This window comes from Thermobia domestica, chromosome 8, assembly GCF_964235325.1.
Source record: "Thermobia domestica chromosome 8, izTheDome1.hap1.1, whole genome shotgun sequence".
Classification (NCBI taxonomy): domain Eukaryota; kingdom Metazoa; phylum Arthropoda; class Insecta; order Zygentoma; family Lepismatidae; genus Thermobia; species Thermobia domestica.
In genome coordinates, this window is record NC_137461.1 from 8,442,926 (window position 1) to 8,466,696 (window position 23,771).

Sequence of the window (23,771 nt, forward strand, 5' to 3'; positions counted from 1 at the left end):
GAGATTGTATTTGTAGTGATTAGGTATTTCTGAGTGCGAGTGCGTTTTTCCTCCCATTTTGTTGTTCATGATGGGGTAGGATACTTAAAATCATGGCTTTTAAGATTTGTTCTTTCTGGCGGCAAGGGAGGCGTCTAGTGATGCCATTGCACGGGAAGGCAGATTGACTAGGGCGAACTCTATCTATTTCGTTTTTTCTCAAGATGATCAAAACAATGAACAAAGAAAGAAAGAAAACCTGAAACGAAGGCAATTGAAATATATGATTCAATTTTCAGAAGACTATCGGGATCGAACTTTAAATACTTGTTGGTTTCTCTGAGCCTTACTCTAGAAACAAATCTAAAAACTACTTATACGGTAAGCATGCTTATATAAGATTGTAGCCTACATAAGTTCAAGCAAGTTGTTTCAAAAGCGAAAGAAAAATAAATAAATAAAAACTCTTAGGAATACGTAAAGCACAATTCTATCCAGTGTATACTTGAAATATGATCAACCGATTTGAACTTTAGATTTAATGGTTTCGAATTTTCTATAACTTGTATGTAGTAGATATAGGTAATCGAATATTCACTGAAGGTATATTCAACATTGATTTCGAACATTCTATTAGCATTCGGACAAGAAAAGAAAGAAAGAAAGAAAGAAAGAAAGAAAGAAAGAAAGAAATTGAAATACTGGTATATGATTAAATCACTGTGAGAACTACGATTATTAATGCGACTATGAAACTTAACTTAGACGTACTGTACACCTAGAAACTACATAAACGATTAGCATTATTTCATAGATTGTAACAACAGTTGGTTTTGGAACACATGAGCAATAAATGAATACGCAAAATAATTTATTTTCAGGAGCACTGACCAGGAGCACCGTCTACACTAATACTAATATTAATCACTTTCACAGCTCCAAATAACACAATAATCACATTACATCTTTAGTAGCCGAAAGGTATCCAATGAAAATATTCCTTCACTGTAGATACAGGATATGATCAAAAAGTACAGTGAATGTAGTTGAACAGCACCATCTATCGACGTTTTATCTATTTCAGCAACTAAGCCTGCTAGACTGAACCTTTGGGATGGTCAGTTTTGAGTTTGACCGAATTGTGATGTGTCTTTTAGAGGTAGAACTGAACATCTCGTATGGGCCCGTGAAAAATATTTAACCGCCAATTTCAGTAAATGGACAAATAACTTCTTCCTTCATCACGAAAACGTACCATGTCAGATATTGGTTTGATCTGCGAGGTTTTGATCGAAAAAAATTTCCTGTCTGTCTACATCTGCCTTACTCATCAGATTTAGCACCATGCAAATTCTGGCTCTTCCCCAGAATTTAAATCTTGCTTAAAAGAAAACGTTTTGACACCATTTCTGACATTCAGAGGGCTACGATAGAGCAGTTGAAAAAGCCTTCCAAACGAAGCCTTCCAGAAATGATTGCAGTCATATCTTCAGCACTGGGATAAGTGCATTGCTAGCCAAGGACAATATTTTGAAGACATTAAATCAAATTCCATCAAGTTATTCATCGCATTTTTTGGTCACATCTCGTACTTCCGATAGAACAATAATGAAATTCACAAACTCCATGCAGAAATGCAGATTGTAATTTTACGTAAAATAACGAATTGTTTTATTCTGTAAAATCTGAGAAATATCAGATTTTAATGAATGTCAGAAATTCATGTTTGATTAATCGAAATGTTAGTCGGTCACTACATACAAACACATTTATCTCATCCAATCTGGAACATTGTTAATAATTACTTGACATAACTACTAATGAAAGTATGGGGAATTGATAGAAAAATATACAGGGTGTTACAAATATTTGTCATAATAATTTGAGAATAGATTTCTCACATCAAAATAAGAAAAAAAATTAATATGGACCTATGGTCGGAAATGTATAATTTCGTAGTTATAAGGTACCGAGAACGTGAAAAAATGAACTTTAAAGATCCATAGTTCTACTACTATAGGACCGATCGTAGTCAAGTCGACATTACTGAGGAAATGGTATGTGAACTATCCAAATATTCATCTTTCAAAATCTCCGGTACTTGCACAATCATTTTTAGAGAGGCTGTTTGAGAGCACTTGATTAGTCTGCACCTACCTATCTAAAAATTAGTGTGAAAGTACTGGAGCATTCTTAAACATGGATATTTGGATGGTTCACGCACCAGTTCCTCAGTGATTTCTTGACCTGACTACGATAGGTCCCATACTAGTAGAGTTATGAACTTTTGAAGTTCACTTGTTCCACGTTTTCTGCATCCTATAACTCCAAAACTATCCACTTTTGAGCACAGGTTCATATGAACTTTTTTTCTTGTTTTGAGGTGAGGAATCTGTCCCCAAAATATTGTGGGACATTTTTGTAACACCCTGTATATAAAATCTCACAAAGATGGAGTTAAGTTTAAGAAAAGAGCTAACTATTGCTTGCTACAACTAAAAATTCTGATGAAGGTGTTAACACAACAATTTTTGAATAATTTAATGCTGTATAAATCTCAACGCGAAATCTTAGAAACCAGAGAGAAGTAAATAAAAATATCTTAAACTTACTGATACTCTGCAACACACCACCGGTTATATTACTTGGAATCTGCTGTAATATTCCCGAAATGTTTCTTTCAGTGTCTGTAACGTCTAGAAAAATAAAATGATAGTTAATGTTGATGTGTTCTTTATACATGAAAGTTGTTAATTCTATATTTAGCTAAGGAAAATAGTAAGTTCAATATCTTATAATAATAACCTAACCTTATCTAGAAGTACAATTAAACAATTATAAGATTTACTAGCAAATGTGTCCGTTTCTCGCAAGGGAAGTAAGATGTTTATGGGAAATATTTGAAATACACATACAAGGGTCACTACGAAAGTTTTGAGATACGCATTGTTGTGGCACAGTATTTGAATTCCAACAATTGCGTTCGGTAGTGGTATCCAGAGCGAAGCAAGTCTCAAATCGCCTCGCTTATCGGCGTGGCCGTATCGTCTTCACTTGTTTGTTGATGTGAGCAGTATTCGGCTGTCTAGAATGGAGCTCGAAAGGGAACATTTTCGGGCAATGATCCTTAGGATTTCAAAAGTGGTTTGAAGGAGACACAAAGCCTTGACCGTTTGCAGGGGGCATTTGGGGACCTTGCTCCTTCCCGTGCTATAATTTTTCGGTGGTTTGGCGAATGCAGAAGAGGCCGGACATCACTTAAAGATGAAGAGAGAGATGGACATCCGGCAATAGCTAGATGAAAACATTGCCGCTGTGGAACAAATGATTCGAGAAAATCCTCGAACAACTTTCAAGGACATTGAATCTACAGTGAACATTGGATCGCCAGCAGTAACAAAAATTCTTCATTATCATCTTCGGCTCAGGAAGGTTTCATCTCGTTGGGTGCCTCACACTTTGACTGAACAGCAGAAGCGCATGCGTGTGGGATGGTATGAAGAAATGCTTGCAAGATTTGAATGAGGCAATTCTCGACGCGTCTCTGACATTGTTACTGGTGATGAGACTTGGATCTATCAAAATAAACGCCAGTCTACAGTTTGGATCTTTCCAGACGAAAATCCACCCACGATAGTGAAGCGACCGCAAAGTGTGGGGAGGAAGATTGTCGCAACTTTCTTCTCCAAAAGTGGCCATGTTGTAACTGTTCCACTTGAAGAACAAAGGACTGTTACTGCTCAGTAGTACACCACTGTTCGCCTAGCAAAAGTGTTCCAGAAGCTTCAGGAACGGCGTCCAAGAACTGCTTCATCATGACAACGCGTCCGCACACAGGCCAACATTACAATTCAGTTTCTAGAATCTACGGAAGTCAAACTTATGACTCATCCATCGTATAGCTCTGACCTGGTCCCGTGTGATTTTTTCCGTTCCCCAGGATCAAAGATCGCTTGCGTGGGAAGAGATTTTGCAGCCCTGAAGAAGCTGTAGTGGCTTACGAGAATGAACTTTCAACACTTGAAAAAAAAAAAAAAAAAAAAAAAAGACTCGCAACACTGCTTCTAAAAGGGGTTTTCGAGGATGCAAAAGTGTGTATAGTGTAATCGTGAATACTTTGAGAAAATGTAAGTGTTAAATTGATTTTAAGTATGTAAGTTATTTCACATCTCAAAACTTTCGTAGTGACCCTCGTATGCAGCATATATACGCATCATGAAATAACTAATGATTGTCTTAGGATTTCAGGCCAAATATCCTGGACCTAAACTAAACTAAAAATGATACGTATTATAGGAGAACGATGAGGAATTTTCAACGAATCGTATCATACCAACTCAGCACGCGAGGATATATTTTTTTCAATAATTATTCTAGTTCTGATGTTATTAGTTTTATGCCTATTGTAATTGTCTTTATGTAAAGATAAAGATAAATGCAAGAAAGAAAAAAGTAATTTTGAATTAATTAAGATAAGATGGAGAGAAATAAAATAATTAATCTAAATTAATAGATGTTAAACCCTGAAGTTAAAGATTACATTAGCATACATATAAATTACAAATATGCTAACAATCATTGTAGACTTTAAATAAAATCCGTGCTAAGGGCCAAAAATGGAAAAGTTTGGCTTAATATTAAAACGTGGGCTATGTGCCTAACACTACTCAGTTAAAATCGGGGCTCTCTAGTATTCATTGTGGAAATAGTTCAAATAATCGCCAGTGGGACTATGTGCCATCAGTTCTAGTAAACTCTGGGTTTTTTACTCAATATTTTCATTTTGGCCCTTAGTACAAATTTTATAGTCAGTCGACATTTCTGTAAAATAATTTAATATTAAACTTGAAAGACATTAACATAAGGCCCAATTTAACTGAATTTTATTATTTTCTCAACAATATAGCTTACTTCTTCCTTCAGTTTTGTTCCAATTCTCCATAACTTCGGCTATAAAAGTTTCTTTCGCCAATAAGTCATCTGTGAAAGAAGATTTTTTTTATTTAATATTTTCAATTATAGATATAAATTTTCTTAATATTTCATTTTTTTAGAATAATGAGAGTCTGTACAAATGTGCTGGTAAGAGACATAACCATTTCCTGGGTGTTCGTGGTTTTTAACAAGTATTGGTACCTAAAAAATAATCACACTTTTTGGTAGTAATTAAGGATATCAACTGGCACATATTTATTATAATGTTTAAACTTAGTTGTAAGTAAATTCACGAGGGCTTCTGGTTTGATCCAAGGTGACGAGGACTTTCAGATAACAACATCATGACCGTGGATTTTCACGTGGTTCTTCCTTTCCATCCACATGCTCATTCCACTTTCATTTATGCATTTGTGTTTACCATCTTTGTCCTATGATCCTACTAACATAGAGGGAATAACCATTGGATGTTAAAGTAAAAAATTCATTTTTTAAAAAATGAAATATTTTATCTAACGATACATATTGCGTTTTGGTATTTATGAGCGTACATAACACAATGAGGTAGTAATTATTTTGGAATTTAGTTCACGGAACCAGGAATCGATTATAGGTGAAACACTTAATTCAAAAATTTCTTCCTGTTAGATTATTTAAAATACTAACACAGGAACTGGTTATTTATATTTTATATCACTTTCAACTGCTGGGGGGAACCGCAGTGACTTAGTGGTAGAGCGTTCACCTCTTGCGCGTGGGGTCGCTGGTTCGATCCCCGCTCAAGAAATGTTAACTTTGTGGTGGACAAACACTGTGTACGTGGGTTTTCTCGGAATCTTCCCGTTTCCTCCCACTTTTTCATTCAAGCCATTTCACTCATTTCTCATCATCACCGTCTCCTTTAGCCTAGCCGGCATAACCATGGGACGTAAAACTCAAAGATTCATTTAAACTGCTGTGCAATACAGCGGAGCATTTGTGAAACGGAACTTAAAATTAAAGCTACATTTTGAGATAAATATGAATGGTAATTCTTTGTATTTCCTGCCTATTCTTAAGATTTTTTAAATCTAGAAATTCCAGACTAAATGTGGCATAATATACACATATATCGCCGTTATCCAATATAAATGATTAACCTGTAGCTATGTAAATACTTTGTACGAGAGTAAGTCATATTATATTGTGAATCATATGAATAATATTAGAAGGTTATGTAATATGCTATCTATAATATTACGGCTTTCACTTTTCACGTTTCTTAAGATTTACTTTATGACTTTCACTTTGCATGTTTCTTACGATTTATTCTTCTATTATACATGGATAAATTCATAATCTGTATGTTTCTCTAAGGTGTATAATTGATGTAAGATGTATAGAATATGAAACTTTGATTATGTAAATAATTATAGATTATTCATTGTAGCTTTGGAAAATTCAAGATTCCTAATAAAAATCCCACTGACCAAAGTAGATAGTATATATATTTTAAGAGTATATTTATGTGTTACGATTTGGGCTAGGTAGAACAATAGAAGAAGAAATGGAAAATAAGCCAAGTTGTATATATATTTTAAGAGTATATTTATGTGTTACAATTTGGTTTAGGTAAAACAATAGAAGAAGAAATGGAAAATAAGCCAAGTAGTATATATATTTTAAGAGTATATTTATGTGTTACAATTTGGGTTAGGTAAAACAATAGAAGAAGAAATGGAAAATAAGCTTATAAGAAAATGGAAAAAGGAGAAGGTGATGAAGGCCCTAAAACTGATATGGGAGAATAGTGTATGCGTGATTGGTGAAAAATGTGAGAATAAAAGAGGAGCTAAGTATAGGTTTGAGACTGAGTCCGGTACTAGCAGAGATTATAATGAACAAGTGGGAACAGAAAGCAAAAGAAGAAGGAGGGCAAAATCTTATAATGTTTTGTAAATATGTAGATGATTGCCTTGGAATATGGAAAGGAACTAAGAGACAGTTGGAGAAATCTGAAATCGGTTCATTCACGCACCACATTGATTAAGTACTTCTTAATAAGATAGAGACTTGAAACTCTGGATAAATGTATCTTATAATGATTTGAGTGTGGAAAAAGTCCGAAATGTGAGGAATGTGTTTTGGAAATTTTTTGTGGGCGAAAAACTGTTCCTAGCCAAGTGAAATCGTTTCACTTACTCACTCATCACATTGATTAAGTACTGAGATCTTAATGACACAGAGACGTGAAACTCTGCATAAAGGTACCTTATACCTGAGTGTGGGAAAAGTAAGAAATGTGAATGTAGAAATTTGTTGCGGAAAATATTTTATGGGCAAAAAACTGTCCTTAGCTAAGTTGAAATTGGTTCATTCACTCACTCATCATATTGGTTAAGTACTTCTTAATAGGACGGCGACGTGAAACTCTTCATATAGGTACATTATAATGACGTGAGTATGGAAAAGGTCTGAAATTTGAGGAATGTGTTATGGAAAAATTTACGGGCGAAAATTGTTCTTAGTCAAGCAGAAATCGGTTCACTCACTGACTCACTCATCACATTGATTAGATACTTCCCAATGAGATAGAGACGTGAAACTCTGCATTAAGATATCTTATAATGAATCGAGTAAGGAAAAAGTACGAAATGTGAGGAATGTGATATGGGGAATTTTTATAGGCGAAAAATTGTCCTTAGCTATTAGTTCTTGCCAAGGAGACAAAGATGTGGTACTCTGCATAAAGGTACCTTCTAATAGCTTGAATATGAAAAATGTCCGAAATTTGAGGAATGTGCTATGGAATTCTTTATGGCTGAAAAACTGTCCTTAACAAGAGATCGGTTCATTCACTCACACATCATTGATTAGGCACTTCCCAATGAGATAGGGACGTGAAACTCTGCATAAAGATACCTTATAACAGGCCTGCCCATGAATTGGCTCCCGGAGCCGAAGCGTGAGCGACAACGAGCGAAGATAAGAACAGGTGAGCACAGGTGTTGGTAGCTCCGCCCCTTCCACTGCATCCGATAAGTGTTGCCAACCACACATGATGGTAAAAAACCTACGGCCAAGCCTGGTCACAAATTTGCACGATGTTGAAGCATTCAGCAGACGCAAGCGTGAAATGTGCAGGTGTGCTCTCCCCCTCCCCATTTCGAAAGCAGTGACGCGAAAACACTGCAGGAAATAAAATTGGTACGTTTTTTGATCTAGGAAGACGCATGATAGAGGTTACAGTTAGCGTTGAAGTAACTAACAAATGAAAAAGAAAGAAAGAAAGAAAGAAACGAATATTAAACATGTCAGCTTACAGACGTAAAAACGACTGCAAAAATCGGAAACGAATTGTTTCAGGCCTTTTTTTAGCTTGCTTACACAATTCGTGACATTGCATTACATTAGCACTCGGTCTGTAACTTGTCACTCGCTTCACGTTTGCTAAGTTGTGAACGCCTTTCGTTGCTAGATTGATAGCAGAACGACGGGAGGTTGAAAATAATAATAATAATAATAATAATAATAATAATAATAATAATAATAATAATAATAATGCGTATTATAATTATAATTATTATTATTATTATTATTATTATTATTATTATTATTATTATTATTATTATTATTATTATTATTAATAGTAGTAGTAGTAGTAGTAGTAGTAGTATTCGGACCAAAGACGGATGAAAATGGGGATTTGAGGAAATTCATAACGAGGAATTGCATAGTTTATACCGCTCACTTAACATTGTTAGGGTCATTAAGTGTAGAAGGCTCAGGTGGCCATTCCGTGTAGCCAGAATGGAAGAAATTAGAAATGCTTTCATAATTTTAACTGAAAACCCAATTGGAAGAAGACCACTAGGAAGACCTAGACGTAGATGGGAAGACAATATTAAGATGGATCTTTCAGAAATAAGAGTACAGAGTAGAAACTGGATCCAGTTGGCTAAGGACAGAAGTTAGTGGAAATATGTTGTAACCGCCGCATTGAACCTTCGGGTTCCATAGGCCATAGAGTTAGTTAGATATTATTATCTAAAAGAAATGTTCAAATGTTGTTAAGAGACAATTACACAGAAGAACTGAGTTCCGACCAAACACTAATTTGCCGGAAGGAAATCCCAGTGCAGTTCAGCCCACTTTAAGCGTTATCCGTGCAATCCACGTTTCATGTTCAAGACATTGGGAATAATTGTTCGTATCATTCAGTTGGAACGTTCCCTTCCAAGTTTACGCTATTACAGTAGGCCTACAACATCGTGACTTTCAAAACCAGTCAGTAACTATCGAAGAAAGACAAGCATGTAGCTTCAGTCGTTGATATGATTTAACATTCTTTTTCACTTTTAACAAGCCACCGGCAAGCAACCAGCCAGGGACAATATATTTTTCCTTATTAAAAAGACACTCCTTGTTAAAAAAAAAAAACTAATGGTACCCACTAATGGTCACTCTTAAAAATGGAAAATCTCTTTGGCTCTCTTAATATTTTGTTTGATTCTTTGCGATCAAAGTAACATTAAAAGTGGAAAAAATGAAATGAAATCTTTGGGTTTTACGTCCCACGGTTATACCGGTTAGGCTAAAGGAGACGGTGATGATGAGTAATGAATGAAATGATAGAATGAAGAAAGTGGGAGGAAATGGGAAAACCCCGAGAAAACCCACGCATACGGTGTTTGTCCACCGCAAAGTTCACTTGGCGGGGGCTGGGATCGAACCCGGGACCCCAAGCACCAGATGTGAACGTTCTACCACTGAGCCACCGCGGCCCCACTTTAAAAGTGGAGTAAGAAATACTATTCTTCCTATTGATAGTGTAATAGTGGCTTCTAATCTCCGCAACCAACCCCTTGCAAAGCCTATTCGTACACACATACATGCATAAGCTAATTTTCTGGAGATAATACTTAGATAATTACAAACAAGTGCTACAGTATTTTTTTTTTCGTATCAACAGATTATCTCTTTTCCTAAAAAGCGAAACAACATACCCACACTCGGATTAAGAACTTGATAATATATATATATTGAAAACTGGTTTTCCATTGGGCAAACTGGCAAATTTTTATAAATGTAAGCGATGGTTTGGTTCCACCACATCCTTCTTTAACAAAAGGAAAGAAAAAAGAAGAAAAGGAACGTACATAGTTTATCATTTGATTGCTGTTACCAGTTTGTGTTGTCTATAGTTAACGGTTACCACATTGTAAAAAACACTATACACTAAATGGCAATCAGTTACCATACATACTTTTTTTTTTATTTGGTAAGCTAGTGATTACCGCCAAGGTTGACAACACTTCCGCTCCTCTAAGGACAAAACCCGAAGATTCACGAAGCACGAACAATGGTATTTGCTCGTAGAATGCTCGTGAGCGTTCACGAGGAGATTTTCCACTATCTGCTCGCCGTGGCCAGGGCTGCCTTATAAGGTCTTGAGTATGGAAAATGTTCGAAATTTAAGGAATGAACTATGGGAATTTTTATGGGCTTAAAATTGTCCGTAATGGTTAGGTACTTCTTAATGAGATAAAGATGTGAAACTCTCCATAAAGGTACCTTATGACGGCTTGAGAATGAAATTTGAAGAATTTGCTATGGGAAATTTTTAATGGGCGAAAAACTGTCCTTACAATCAAAAATTGCTTACGAATTCCGCTTTTAACACATCACATGCATATTTTTAATGTCAATCGTCTGGGTGGTCGACTGGGCTAAGGCGCGTATATAGTGTCGTAAATTTGGTGGTTGGAAACCCATTATATTTTTCTTTTATTCGGTGAACATTTTTCCTCTATTGCAGTATTAAATAGATAATGAAATTGAATTGTTAAGTAAGAGATGTATATTTAAGAAGGATAAGGAGGGTATACTTAGAATTAATTAAGTTTTTCAAGAAATGAAACATAAAACTGTTCGACTTTTGCATGAGATATGTTGGTGGAAAATATAAATAAGTCTAGAAGCTATTTAAAACGTGTATATCATTGGAAGGAAAGCCCATAACAGTATGAAAGTGCGCAATATGCACGTCGTGTAATGTACTCTGTAATTTCGCGATGTGAAAGGGTAGAGAAAGATTAAGTATGTCAAAACACCAGCCATGTCAAGTGATGTAGCATCGAGGATTCAGCATCAAGGGTTTAGGGGCCCTGTTGATACACTTTGTATTTTGGGTAATTAAACATGAGATTTTAGTGATCGTGTCTTTCTAGCTTGGGTAAATGAATTAGAATCTCGTTTGGACATAGGTGCCTGACAGATATTAATAGAAGAAACCCTCCCCGCTGGTCTAGTGGCTAGCATGTGCGCCTTTGAAGTACAGGGTCCTGAATTCGATTCCCGGTGGGAAAGCCCTCGGGGCACAATGTTGCATGTGACACATTATGATACCTTTAAAAATATACATTCTAAATTGCAATCTAACAATATCCCAATATACGATATTGATATGGTGAACTACAAAAAGAAGTGAAATCTGAACAAAAACACCAGAGGTGCAAAAAATGTAGCCAAGTTCGTCAGCCTCAAAAAGTGTTGAGATGAAAATGGATGAGCCAAGTTCCTTGACCACTGCATCTAAAACGAACAGTGGAACTTGGTGCGATGTGTCAAGGAAAATTATGTTTAGGAGCCTTAGTGGTAGTGGTGCTGTTCGTGGTGGGTTTGGGACCACCACCAACCTTAGGAATATCAACTTCGCTAATGCGCTAAGCCTCATATATACTGCTGTAAGATTGGTGGTTCGAATCCCAGATAAGGAAAACTTATAATCCTCCACGAAGTGTCAAGGAAAATGATGTTGACGAGCCTTAGGAATTGTGCTTGTTAGTGTGGTAGATTTGGGGGCCACCACCAGCTTTAGGGCCGAAAAGTTCCGACCGTGAAATAGAGGTTTGCACGGCCCGAAATATTTGCCCGGGCCGGGCCCGTGAGTTTATAATGTGAGACCAACTCGAGTCCGAAAAACGTTTCAGGTTCTAGGCCCGAGCCCGGCTCGAGCTCGTGTGATAATCAAATGAGCCCGAATTACAGAAACTTAATGATTAACGCAAAATTGTATTTTTATTTACAGTAACAAAAAGTTTAATTTTGCAGTTGTGCCAAAGTTTTTCAGAAAGAATGGTGCAATAAATATCGTTCTATAGTATATTTACAAAGTTAGGCCCGAAAAGGCCCGAGGAATATGGTTGTATATTTAAAACTTTTCGGCCCGAGCCCGAAGTGATATATGCTTTGTAGGTCCGAGCCCGTGCAGACATCTACTGTAAAACTAGAAACAATCTTGGTGTATTCGAATATGTTAGAAACCTCGCGCCAAGTTCCAGTGTTCATTTTAGATGCAGTGGCCAAGGAACTTGGCTCATCCATCCTCATCTCAACACTTTTTGAGGCTGACGAACTTGACTTCCTTTTATTTTATTTTATTTATTTATTTATTTTTTTTTTTTTGTTGCACCTCCAGTGTTTTTGTTCAGATATTGTTCACACAAACACTATACTATTAAAATCGTTAAAAAATACAATTAGTGAATTACCTCTCGTTGTAATTTTTCTCTCTATAGTTTCTTAATAATTTAAGACAATCTTATCACAGTTGTCATTCTTTGTCTTGTTCTGAATTGAGGGAAAGTTTATTAAAATGTTTTGAACTAGGCATATGCTTGAAAATTTGCAACTTTAAAAGTTTTTTTTTTCTAATAGTGTTTGGTCATTTAAAATGCGTTTTTTCAGTAGATCAAGTTTTAAAAAGTTTGATCATTGTTCATATGTAAAAACAACAAAACTCTATCCAGTTTTAAAACATAAATATGCAATAAGTCTCTTTGACATCTGTTTATAATAATGATAACATATCTATACGCACTAATTAAATGACATTTAGGGCCATCTTACCTGGTTGTGGTGCAGCGGTATCCCAAATTTGATTCACTTTTGCCAGGAATGCTTTCTTGGCCTTCTCTGTATCTACATGAGAAAAATTACATTTTAAAGAACACATTATAACAACATAAATAGAGTAATTATATGTATAGCAAGCCGCTATGAGTATAGCTAGTACATTTTCATCTTATGTGTATATTAATAAGAGTGTATCTAACCATTGAGATAATATAAAGAACTAGAGATGCCCTGATGCAAGACCATAGATGGTATCGAACTCGCACATATCGAATCGATCCGCCATATTGGAAGAGGATAAAGGGGTGTTTTTCACATAAGGCTCCGTAGTAATTTATGTCTGTTTTATTGTTGGTTGTCTGTGCTTCCAGAAAAAAATTGTACGACGAAAAAAATCAACCTTGTTTGGAATTTCATAATATGTCAATTTCTTTCTTTTTGTACCCTGTAACAGTCAATAATATAACGTGTTTATGTACTTGTAATAACATTGAGTGAATATGTACCGTATATGCATTGTATTTACACTGTCAAAAAGGCTCGTAAAGACTACTTCCTAGAGAATTGTCAAACTATTGTTAAGCTAGCTTATTTATTGAACTATATGTTTATGAGTTGTTGGAAATTATGTAACGTACAAGTTTCTGTGATACCTTGGCAAGGTAACTGTTTGGGTATGGAGGGAGTAGGCCTACTTTGGCTACTTTAAAAATTGCTAATGATGGCAGTTACTGCATAAAATAATCCTCACTCACTGTTAAAAGGAATGATAAGCTTATTTCTCATAGAAGTCGTACATTATTTATCGATATTCTGTCCAAAAATGTATGTTTGTAAATGGCTTCATGTTCACTTTAGCAGATGGTTCTACCAAATTGAAAATTTACATTTCGTATATACCTAGGTAGTATATAATTATTTTTGTTTTGGTGAAGTTTATTTGATAAAAATCATAGACGCTACGATTTACCTTCAAAAATAATAATTTTTGATTTAGTATCGTAAGAGCGTAGAGCGGATAACGCAAAGGGCTGTAGCATTTGGTATTGTTCAAAATCTATGGTAATTTTTAGGCACTTGTTCCAATTTTGCCTCCCACAGATTTTCTTAACTTCCACTTCGTTTACATCTGCACCATTGGAGGGATCAAGCTTAGTTAAATATCACAAGAGCAGAGGGCTGAAAAACGTGACAAGTAATACAATATATGGCAGAGGTGTAGATAATTAGCTTACTATATGTGTACCATTAGTAAGTGTAGTATTTTCTAAAAAGTACAAGGACCAAAATGTTATTAATTAGCAAGTTTCGCAGGGTTATTGTGAAGTTTACACACTTCTCACATACAGCATTGCCTATGGTTTCGTATTACAAATTAGAGAGCTCCCAACTGGGGAGGTCCCCACCATTAATTATACGCTGACTGAAACTTACGGAGTACGCTATCTTGGGAGAGAATACCTAGAATCGAACGCTACAATCGATAGCATGCTCGAATCAACACTGTGACATACAGAAGGACATCTCTAGTTCTTTATATTATCTCAATGTTTCCAACTTACTTAAAGCTTCTTGCATTACAAAAAATGTTTCCATGCTATCAAAGGAGTTACAGTTTCCCAGTGATGGAGAGTTCATATTCAAAATTCCAGATCATAACTGCAAATTTTAGTGTAACTATTCCTAGTGAGTATGCCTACTCAACAGCGAAAGGTAAGAAGTGTAACTTAAGAGGTTTCATCCTGGCGAAATTAAAACACCGCTAATTTTACAGTAATTATGTGATATCTTTAAATAGATAAAAGATAATCGGAATGTGGAACAAGAGCGCCCTAGACAATATCATTTTACATGAGATATCGTTATCACGACTCACTTATCTGCTTTCGATTTCTGGCCATTTTGAAAATCGGCATTTATTTTCGCGTTTCTAAACGGCTGGAAACGGAAAGCCACTAGGTGACTTCACACAAAATAATGTTGTCTAGTTCGTTCTTGTTCCGCATTTCAATTATCTTTTATCTATTTGAAGATATCACATAATTACTGCAAAATTAGCGGTATTTTAATTTCGCCGGGATGAGGTCTCTTAAGCAGTGAAGTGAAGTCTATTGTTGAAACGAGCGAAAGTATTTTTATTGTTAGTATTAGTAGTACAGTAGTGATTGTAATATCTGTAGTACCGGTACTAGCTATTCATCGCCTTTTCCTCTACCCATTTTAGTCCCTGCCATGTTTAACACTCAGGGCAACTCTGAACATAAAATGCACAGTTTTTCTGAAATTTCTCATGTTTTATGCATTGCAGTAGTGTTGGCCGCACTTCAGATGAAATTGAAACATCGTCAGCTCCTCTTTATTGGCTTTATCAGAGTTTATTTTTATTAATTACACTATTTATTAATGTCGAAACTTGCGCTTCATAACTCATAACAACTTAGCAGCGCTGGTTCACCAGTTAAAATAAAATAACGGAAATCAGGTACAAGGAGAAAAATGCATAATCCAGTCGGCATGTAAATGCTGTTTTTACCAAGTTACGCGCGTCACCACATTAAGTAATGTTGTTTCATCCGTAGTACGATCTACACCACCGTCCAGCGAAAATTTTGTATTGTGGGACCACCATTTTAAATCTAGAATTAACGCCATACCCATTCCGACGGTGGTAACTTACGTATATAATGTTGTTACCACCTTCCTACGAGTGCCCCCTCCTGGTTCTTTCTAAATCTGTGACTCCCTACCTTACGAGAGTAATAAGACGTCATATCATTCTGTGAGAAGGAAAAACGTTTTTAACACGACGCCGAACTCTAGACTTGGCATGGTGTTCCCACCTGCTGTACTTTTATACATGAAATTACATTACTTAAGGAGTGCGCCCGCGTAAATACGATGTATCCACACGGAAATCCTAGTCCTTTTTTCCTCATTGTAACGCTGAACTTGTACAGTACTTGGAGCGATTGCCACTGGGAAATACCAGATGATATTGGCAGTGACGGCATATTTTGTTTTCAAAATACCCTGTTTCTTGTCTTAACTACGGATATTTCGATTTCGAAATGGTACTACAATAACTTTTTTAAAACACGTTTTGTTTCATGTGTCTTCGATAAATAGGAGTGAAGAAATGGACTTCTTTGTAAGCCCTTACGAAAACGCTTTAAATGTAGTTTAAAGGTAAATTACCTCCGTATTTTAAAGGTTAAAGATTTACATCCGTAGTTTAAGGGTTAGACATCATGAGTACAACTAAGGAGATATTTAATTAAAGAAGAAATGCATTCTGACCAGGAGAACCAGTAACTTTGGTGAATTTACCGGCAACATACTAACCACTCATCCATTAACTCAAAGTTGCCAATAATAACCATGGTGGCTCAGTGCTAGCGCGTTCACCTCTGGTTCATGAGGTCCTTGGTTCGATCTCAGCTCGCCACGTGAGCTTTATGTTGGACAAACACCGTGAGTTTTCTCGGAGTTCTCAAGTTTCCTCCCACTTTCTTCACTCCACCACTTCATTAATTTCTCGTCATCACTGTCTCCTTTAGTCTAGCCGGCATAGCTATAGGACGCATTTCAAAATTGCCAGAGATTGGTATACAACTTTCGGGGCTGGATACAGTTTTCAGAAAATTCAAAACTTCGGATTTCTTAGGAACAACGTTTTGTACGTGCTAAACTACAATAGAAATATATATTGGCGCCCGAAGAAAATTTTCTAGGGGGGTATCTTCATAATTGTTATATTACGTCTGGTACTTAATAGCCTTATACATGGTTTGATATATTACATATACATTTACGTGAGCCGGGGGGACACCCCTTCGGGCGCCCATAGAAGAATTTGCTTCAGTTAATATAAAATTAGAAATGCTTCGTAACTGACTAAATCTTCCACCTTAGCATAAGAACTCAACACTATTACATTTAAAGTTACATTATATGGTTACCACTTACCGATGAATTTTTGAATTTGGCTCTTAACTACAAGAAGAAAAAAAGGAAATGTCACACATCAGGGAATATACTTTTTTTTTTAAACTTACATACATAACACTATAAAGGTAACCAAGAATGTTCTATCGCTTTTTGTGGAGGTCTGTGTTCAATTGGCTTTCACTTCGTAAGTTGAATGCGAATGGAGATTAGGCGAAGGTCAGTTGTTGGTGTGGGTATATCCAACATACTAACAGGTTGAGGCAGTTTCGTTACACTATGAACGTGCGTAAGGACAGAGTGAACATGGGACCTCTACAAAGCGTCATAAGGGCGTGTATACTGTGGAAGATATGCCAAGCCTTTGCTGAGGGTGTCGTGGCTACGTGAAGAGTGAAGCGGTGGTTTAATAAGTTTCAGGACGGTGACGAAACACTCGAAGACACACCATGTGCCGGAAGACCAACACACGAAGACCACCATGTGCCGGAAGACCAGTACAAACGAAGATCTTCAGGCAGCAATTGAGACGAACAGTGGCCAGATATCTGAAGAACTGGGACTACAATTCAGTGTGAGTGGAGAAAAAATTCGGCAGCACCTTCATCAACTTGGGAAGCATTAGAAGTTGGGTCGATGGGTCCCACATGATTTGCCTACGGGCCAGAATACAACGCGAGCAGACACCTGTGTTTCTTGGCTGTCTCGTCTCAGAAAGGAGCCATTTCTGGACAGGTTGTTGACATGTGGTGAGAAGTGAGTCCTATACGAAGCTCCACGGCGCTGTCATCATTGGTTAGCATTCCGTCAACCGGTTCTAAAATAGCCGAAACCAGCACTGCACCAGAAGAAGGTACTCCTGTATGTTTGTGAACTATTTGCTGCATCGGGATCTGCTATCAGCTGGTCAGAGCTTCTATGCAACTGTGTACTGTCAGCAGTTGAGCCATGTTCAAGGAAAACTCAAAACTCTGAAGCCACTTCTGAGTCGCAAACTGGCCCTCCGGTTCCAGGACAACGCTAAGTCCCACATGGCGAGGATGACCCGGGCCACCATTCTACGCCTTGGATGGGAAATACTATTTCATCCGCCATACTCCACGGACAATGCATCTTCCGATCATCACCTGTTGCATTCCTTGGACAATCACCTTATAGAATGCCAGTTCAAATCCCTAGTAGAGGTGAAAAATGCACTTGATACCTTTTTCGCTTCACGGTCCACCAAGTTCTACCGCGATGAAATCCATGGCTTCCAAAACGTTGGTAAAAAATAGTCGATGCTGATAGGTTTTTTTTTTTTTGATCTTTCAGGTATGTCTTAGGTGGTTCGAAGGTGGTGGGTGAAAAAGCGACGAAACTTTATTGGTTATCTTTGTATATACATACTGCATGTTAATTACCAGAAATACGAGCAAACATTATAGCAGAACATAATTAAAAGAAAATAGCAAGATAAATAAGAATTTTAGGAATGATCCAAAAATGGATCAAAAAATTGCAATCTTAGCTAAGAAATTTAGGAATGATCCAAAAATGGATCAAAAGATTGTGATCTTAGCTAAGAATTTTATGAATGATCCAAAAATGGATCAAAAGATTGTGATCTTAGCTAAGAATTTTAGGAATGATCCAAAAATGGATCAAAAAATTGTGATCTTAGCTAAGAATTTTAGGAATGATCCAAAAATGGATCAAAAGATTGTGATCTTAGCTAAGAATTTTAGGAATGATCAAAAAATGATTGTGGCCAATAATTAGTTTTTGGATCGAGAGCCATAAAATTTTTGAACGGCCAATAAATTGAGTTTTCGTATTTTCTATGGAATAAGCACATCATATTGAGTTAACTGATAGTTTGGGTTTGGCTACACTATGTGTAGTTCTCTAGATATAAGACCTACAAAGTTTTTGCCTGAAATATATTGGATCTTTTGATTAAAAAAAAGTTTCATAAACCCCAGACTACTTGTTTCTAGTTAGCTCGAACTTCTCGTCATTTCTTTGCATATTAATCTCGTTTCATTAAAAGTAATATACTATACTATACATAGTATTTTTCTCCAATAGTACATATAAGTATTAAAACGTGACGCTTTATAGAGTACACAGAGCTAAATGAAGAAAAACGTTACGTACCTCCAACGAGTCCTAAACTGAATTTATTTACTATGCGCTTGATAGCAGGCTTTACATCGTTCACAGCTGGAACAGAAATTCAGCAAGATTGAAGTAGGTTTTCAGAAACTAAATAAATTACATTACGTATTTGCACCATTGAAATTATTTTAAATAATTTTAAAACCTATAAACAATTTTAAATAATACGTAAATTCAATATATTTTAAACATATTTTAAAATAATTATTTTAGAAGCATATTATGTGGTCTCAAATGACTAATGAAAGATTTAAAATTAAATACAGTAGACTCTAGAGTATCCGGCCTAAGTGATGGCCGGAAACAAAAAAGCCAGATGGGCTTGAGTTCTATGAACTTATTTCTTTGCCCCACAAACACCAGAAGGCAAAGTTTTTATACCGAAACTCACTGTTATAATGCAGTACGTATTTTCTCGCTTCTTATTTGGCTCTGTGATGGTAGTTTATAAATGTTTATGTACTGTACTGCACGTTTCAAGAATTTATTAGAGAAAAAGTAAGTTAAAGAATACGTACAGGATATGTAAACTGTTGACATTTTAACATAAATTCTGTAATGCCTAACTTAAATACAGAAAACATAAACAAAACATTAACATAAATCGTAGGCCTAATTCTTAAGAAAATTTACTCAAACTGATTTTACAGTACATAGATATGAAAAGGTGACCCTAAGATAAAAGTCAAAACTTGACGAAACAATGAACAAGGAGCAGAACGCTGCTCTTTTTCTGTCACAACTTGTGTTTTGCACACGACACGTAAGAGGATCGTAGCAGTCTCTCGTTTCCAATGCCTTAGCAATGTTGCCAATGCAACATCTTACCTTCCTCATTTAATTACGATAAAAGAAAACTTGGCCGAATAGTACATGGGCCGGATAGTCGCGAGCAAGGGCGCCCATCAGGGGGGGCAAGGTGGGGCGTTTGACCCCGTAGAGGAAATTGTATTTCAGAATATCGAAAATCCAATAGAATTTTTACATTAGTTACAGCAAAATTTGAAACTATTTTTGAAACGTCGCTTATACTTGCCCCCCCTTGGAAACCACAACATGGGCGCCCTTGGTCGCGAGTTGAATTCTCGGAAGTCTACTGTATATAATTACTGTTGTATGGGCATTGATATGTTTATTACATTTTGATTCAGATTTCTTTGTGTTTCTGAAGAAAGAGAAAAAGTATGATGAGGATAAAGAAGTATAAATATTAACAATTTATGTTAAATTAACACTGTTCCTTGTCGGTTGTTAGGCAAAACAATTTCTCAGGAGGACTCTACAATGAAATGTCAAACAAACAGAAAATTAAATCAGGCTACAGAAAAGCAGAGTTACACAAAAGATAAAATAAAAAACAAGAACAAAAATTCAGCAAAAATATGGCATTCTCGGTCCACCATATTTCAACCTAACACAGGCTCAAAATTATCAATCTATTCTAGCATAAACTTGACGAAGAATGTAGTTGAAAATTTACTGAATTTGCATTGAAAACTTACTCAAAGTAAGTTAGTTTCTTTTATTTTAAGAATAGTTTTGAAATAAAGTACGGTATTTCAAAGTAGTAAACCTCGAATATATTGTGACTGGAACCAAGTAAATCTAAATTCGATACAGGCAAACAGAAGGTGAAAGGATCTCTTTTAATTAAAACTGACATTACTTCGGAGAGAACTACAGATAAAAACTAATCTATTTTTAAGACGGCACAAAATTATATTTCATAGCTAACCATAAAACTATAAATACACCGTGTTTAAAAATGACCTGATTTTGGACGCTAATAATTACGGAACATGGGACATGCTAAGAAGGAAATGAGTGTTGTTTAAATGGGTGTGGCCTAGTTTTAGAAAATCACCGTTAGATGCCAGTCAATGCGTCTTCTCAGTTTGATGCGTCAGAAGTAAGATAGCGTCCGTTCAATAGAAGGATTTTTGTGTGCTGCAATTTGCAAAGACTGAGTGAATGATTCCGGTCCAGCGTCTTTTTCGTCAGCGTTTTGGCATTGATCCGCGTGCAACGAAAAATATTCGTCATTGGTATAACCAATTTGAAGAGACAGGATGCTTGTGCAAAGGTAGGAGTCCAGGTCGGCCTCGCACTTCCGATGAAAGGGTGAAATTTAGCTATCGTATAGATGTTGTTCGTGCTGCTGCTGCTGAAGATTTAGAGCATTTGTAATAGTACAGCTAAAACTTGAAGGTTTTGTGAGTATTTTGCAATTTATCCCATGTTTGTAGTATGTTTTTACAATACATATGGACTTTTAAGATCAGCTCATTCTTTCAGAAACACCTTGTATATTCTACAAGATAGTATAACAGAAACAAACGAATTTAAAAAATATACCTACCAAATTAAAGACATGATTCTCCTTCATTTATTACTATAAATTATTTTCCTTAATTTTTCCGAACATTTTTATAAAAGTCCGATAAGAATTTACTCACTAGATTTTCAAAGAAGGTGTGTAATATATATTTATATGTTAATTAAGTAATTTTCTTATGATCATATGTAATATCCTGGATGTTTCGCTATCTTTCGGTCACTATTTTTCATTAGTAAAAATTGCACCATTTATCTTAATGTTATTAAATTTGTAACAAATGTACCTTCATCTTCATCATAGGTATTCTGCATTATTGGTGGATCAGTTGCCATAACTGAGAAACTTCTACTCTCCATGATTTTTCATTAATCTCTTCGTCTTCATGTACATTTTTCTGTTTTGATATCGACCATTAATTGAAGTTTCTTTTGCCCTCTCCCTTTATTTCCTGCCACCATATTCTCTAGCACGTCCCTCATGATACGGTTTCTCCTTAGTCAATTTCCCAACCAGTTTCTCTTTCTCTTTCCAATAATATCTAAAACTGTTCCTTTCTCCCCCACTATTTTTAAAACTCTCTCATTAGTATTCCGCTCGACCCACTAATTTTCTACATTCATCTTCACATCCATATTTCGAATGCTTCCAGTGTTTTTCCAACATTTTTGGTTAATGTCCATGTACCTTGGTATATGGAAAAAATGGTGACATTGCAGAAAATGTTAGAAGTAGTTAAATTATGCATGCACATATCTCTCCTTATTAGATGAGGTAACCATCAATACATACAAAAGATACTTACAGATTCAATTGTCTACAGAATACTGCCGTTCACTTTCCTGATCCTCTATGTTGTTGGCATGGATCTTTCCTTTCAATATGTCCAATAAGGTCAGTTGGTCAAAGTCCTTTGGAAAAGACACTAGCTTGAAAGAACACACTCCTGTCGTTGGAAGTATGGAATGCATTTTAAAACGGCAATCAGTATTTCAGCTTCAATTTGTCTCAACATTTTCTTTTAGGTAAAAGTGGACACAGATAAAACTGAATATTTCCATTAAAAAAAAAAAAAATGAAATTAGTTAAGTTGAAATGAGTTTATAATTATTCGACGTCATTTCAGAGTTGTCTTGGGGGATAATATCCTCTACCGACATACGAGTTTCACGTTTTTTTTTCTAGTATATTAGTAGACAATCGATTAAAATATATTTAATTCTCAAACTCAGGTGAGCAATTGCCCCCTCCTCTGCTTCCCAAATGACGCCCTTGTGTGTTTGGGTTATAAAGGGTGGAAAGGAAAAATATAGTATTTATTCACGTTGTGCATACCCCCCCCCCTAAACAAAATCCTAAACACGCCAGTGATTCCAACTATGAAGTAACTTAAACTAACTTCAATCTGAATAATACACATAAATTAGAAAGGTACAGTAGTAACTCACATGTTCCAACGGCTGTATCTGCTAACAACTGATTCATTTCTTGGATGAAATTTGACACTGCGAACGGGGTATCTAAATAACAATAGAAGGATAACTATAATCAATATTCAAAAGAAAATATATGAAAAATTTACAATAGGTAAAGAAGAAATAGCTACAACTTGAATGAAAAATATTAGTTGGTGAGAGTAGATGAAAGAGAAGACAGAACATATACTAATTGTTGCCAACTTGATATGTATATCATCCTAGAAACAACAAACTGGAAATTGCTTATCATGGATCAAATTAACATTATTTCACCTAAAAGTGACGCTTTTAAGCTGCAAATATGAACTACTAATAACATTTCTAACAAAAAAGTGACTTCATACAAAAAAGCATATTTAATTTTTTAAAAGCTACTTGTCTATTTATTCTTAGCACAGAATAAACATTGAGTTAGTTAAATACAGGGTATATATTATAAATAACTCTCTAATTCCAAATAAATAAAACTGTTTTATTTGTTAAACGTTTTTGTAGAAATAACGACTTATAGGGTGCCAGAAACATGAAAAAAAAAATAGTTTTAAAGGTCCATAGTTCCACCCACTATAGATCATTCGTAGTCGGGTCAAGACATTACTGAGGAACTGGTGTGTGAAAACTAGTATATATACTAAAAAATTAGTTTTCTCAAGTTTTGTGAGTAAGATAAATTAACAAGTAAATATTTATTGAACACTCACAAATTACAAGATATGAATTACAAATTGAGATCTATTCTGTCTGTAGAATAATCAGATCGCAGAAAGCACATGTAATATATATATATATATATATATATATATATATATATATATATATATATATATATATATATATATATATATATATATATATATATATATATTGTTTTATTTCTGGCAGTACGCAACGGTACGTCATACCGGCACCTTTTTAATGAGAACGGAATATTTCTTCTTCTGTCTTAGAAAGAAGCTGACGAGAAACTTCGGAAACACCAATTAGTAAATATATAGTTTTTTGAAATCAGTGTTTTTATTGTTTTTCTTTTCCTTTTTTCTTTC

General features: G+C 35.5%; 1 protein-coding gene across 1 annotated transcript in view; it reads right to left on the minus strand.

The window, feature by feature from the left end:
- LOC145692677 (uncharacterized) overlaps positions 1-23,771 on the minus strand; it is a 1,521,027-nt gene that overhangs the window by 233,826 nt on the left and 1,263,430 nt on the right. Inside the window, exons 363-368 of the mRNA XM_081768059.1 lie at positions 22,699-22,770; positions 18,895-18,960; positions 16,777-16,803; positions 12,805-12,876; positions 4,891-4,959; positions 2,592-2,675 (exon numbers count right to left, since the gene is read on the minus strand). Coding sequence (XP_081624185.1) covers positions 2,592-2,675; positions 4,891-4,959; positions 12,805-12,876; positions 16,777-16,803; positions 18,895-18,960; positions 22,699-22,770 — 390 coding nt within the window. The remainder of the gene's footprint in view (positions 1-2,591; positions 2,676-4,890; positions 4,960-12,804; positions 12,877-16,776; positions 16,804-18,894; positions 18,961-22,698; positions 22,771-23,771) is intronic.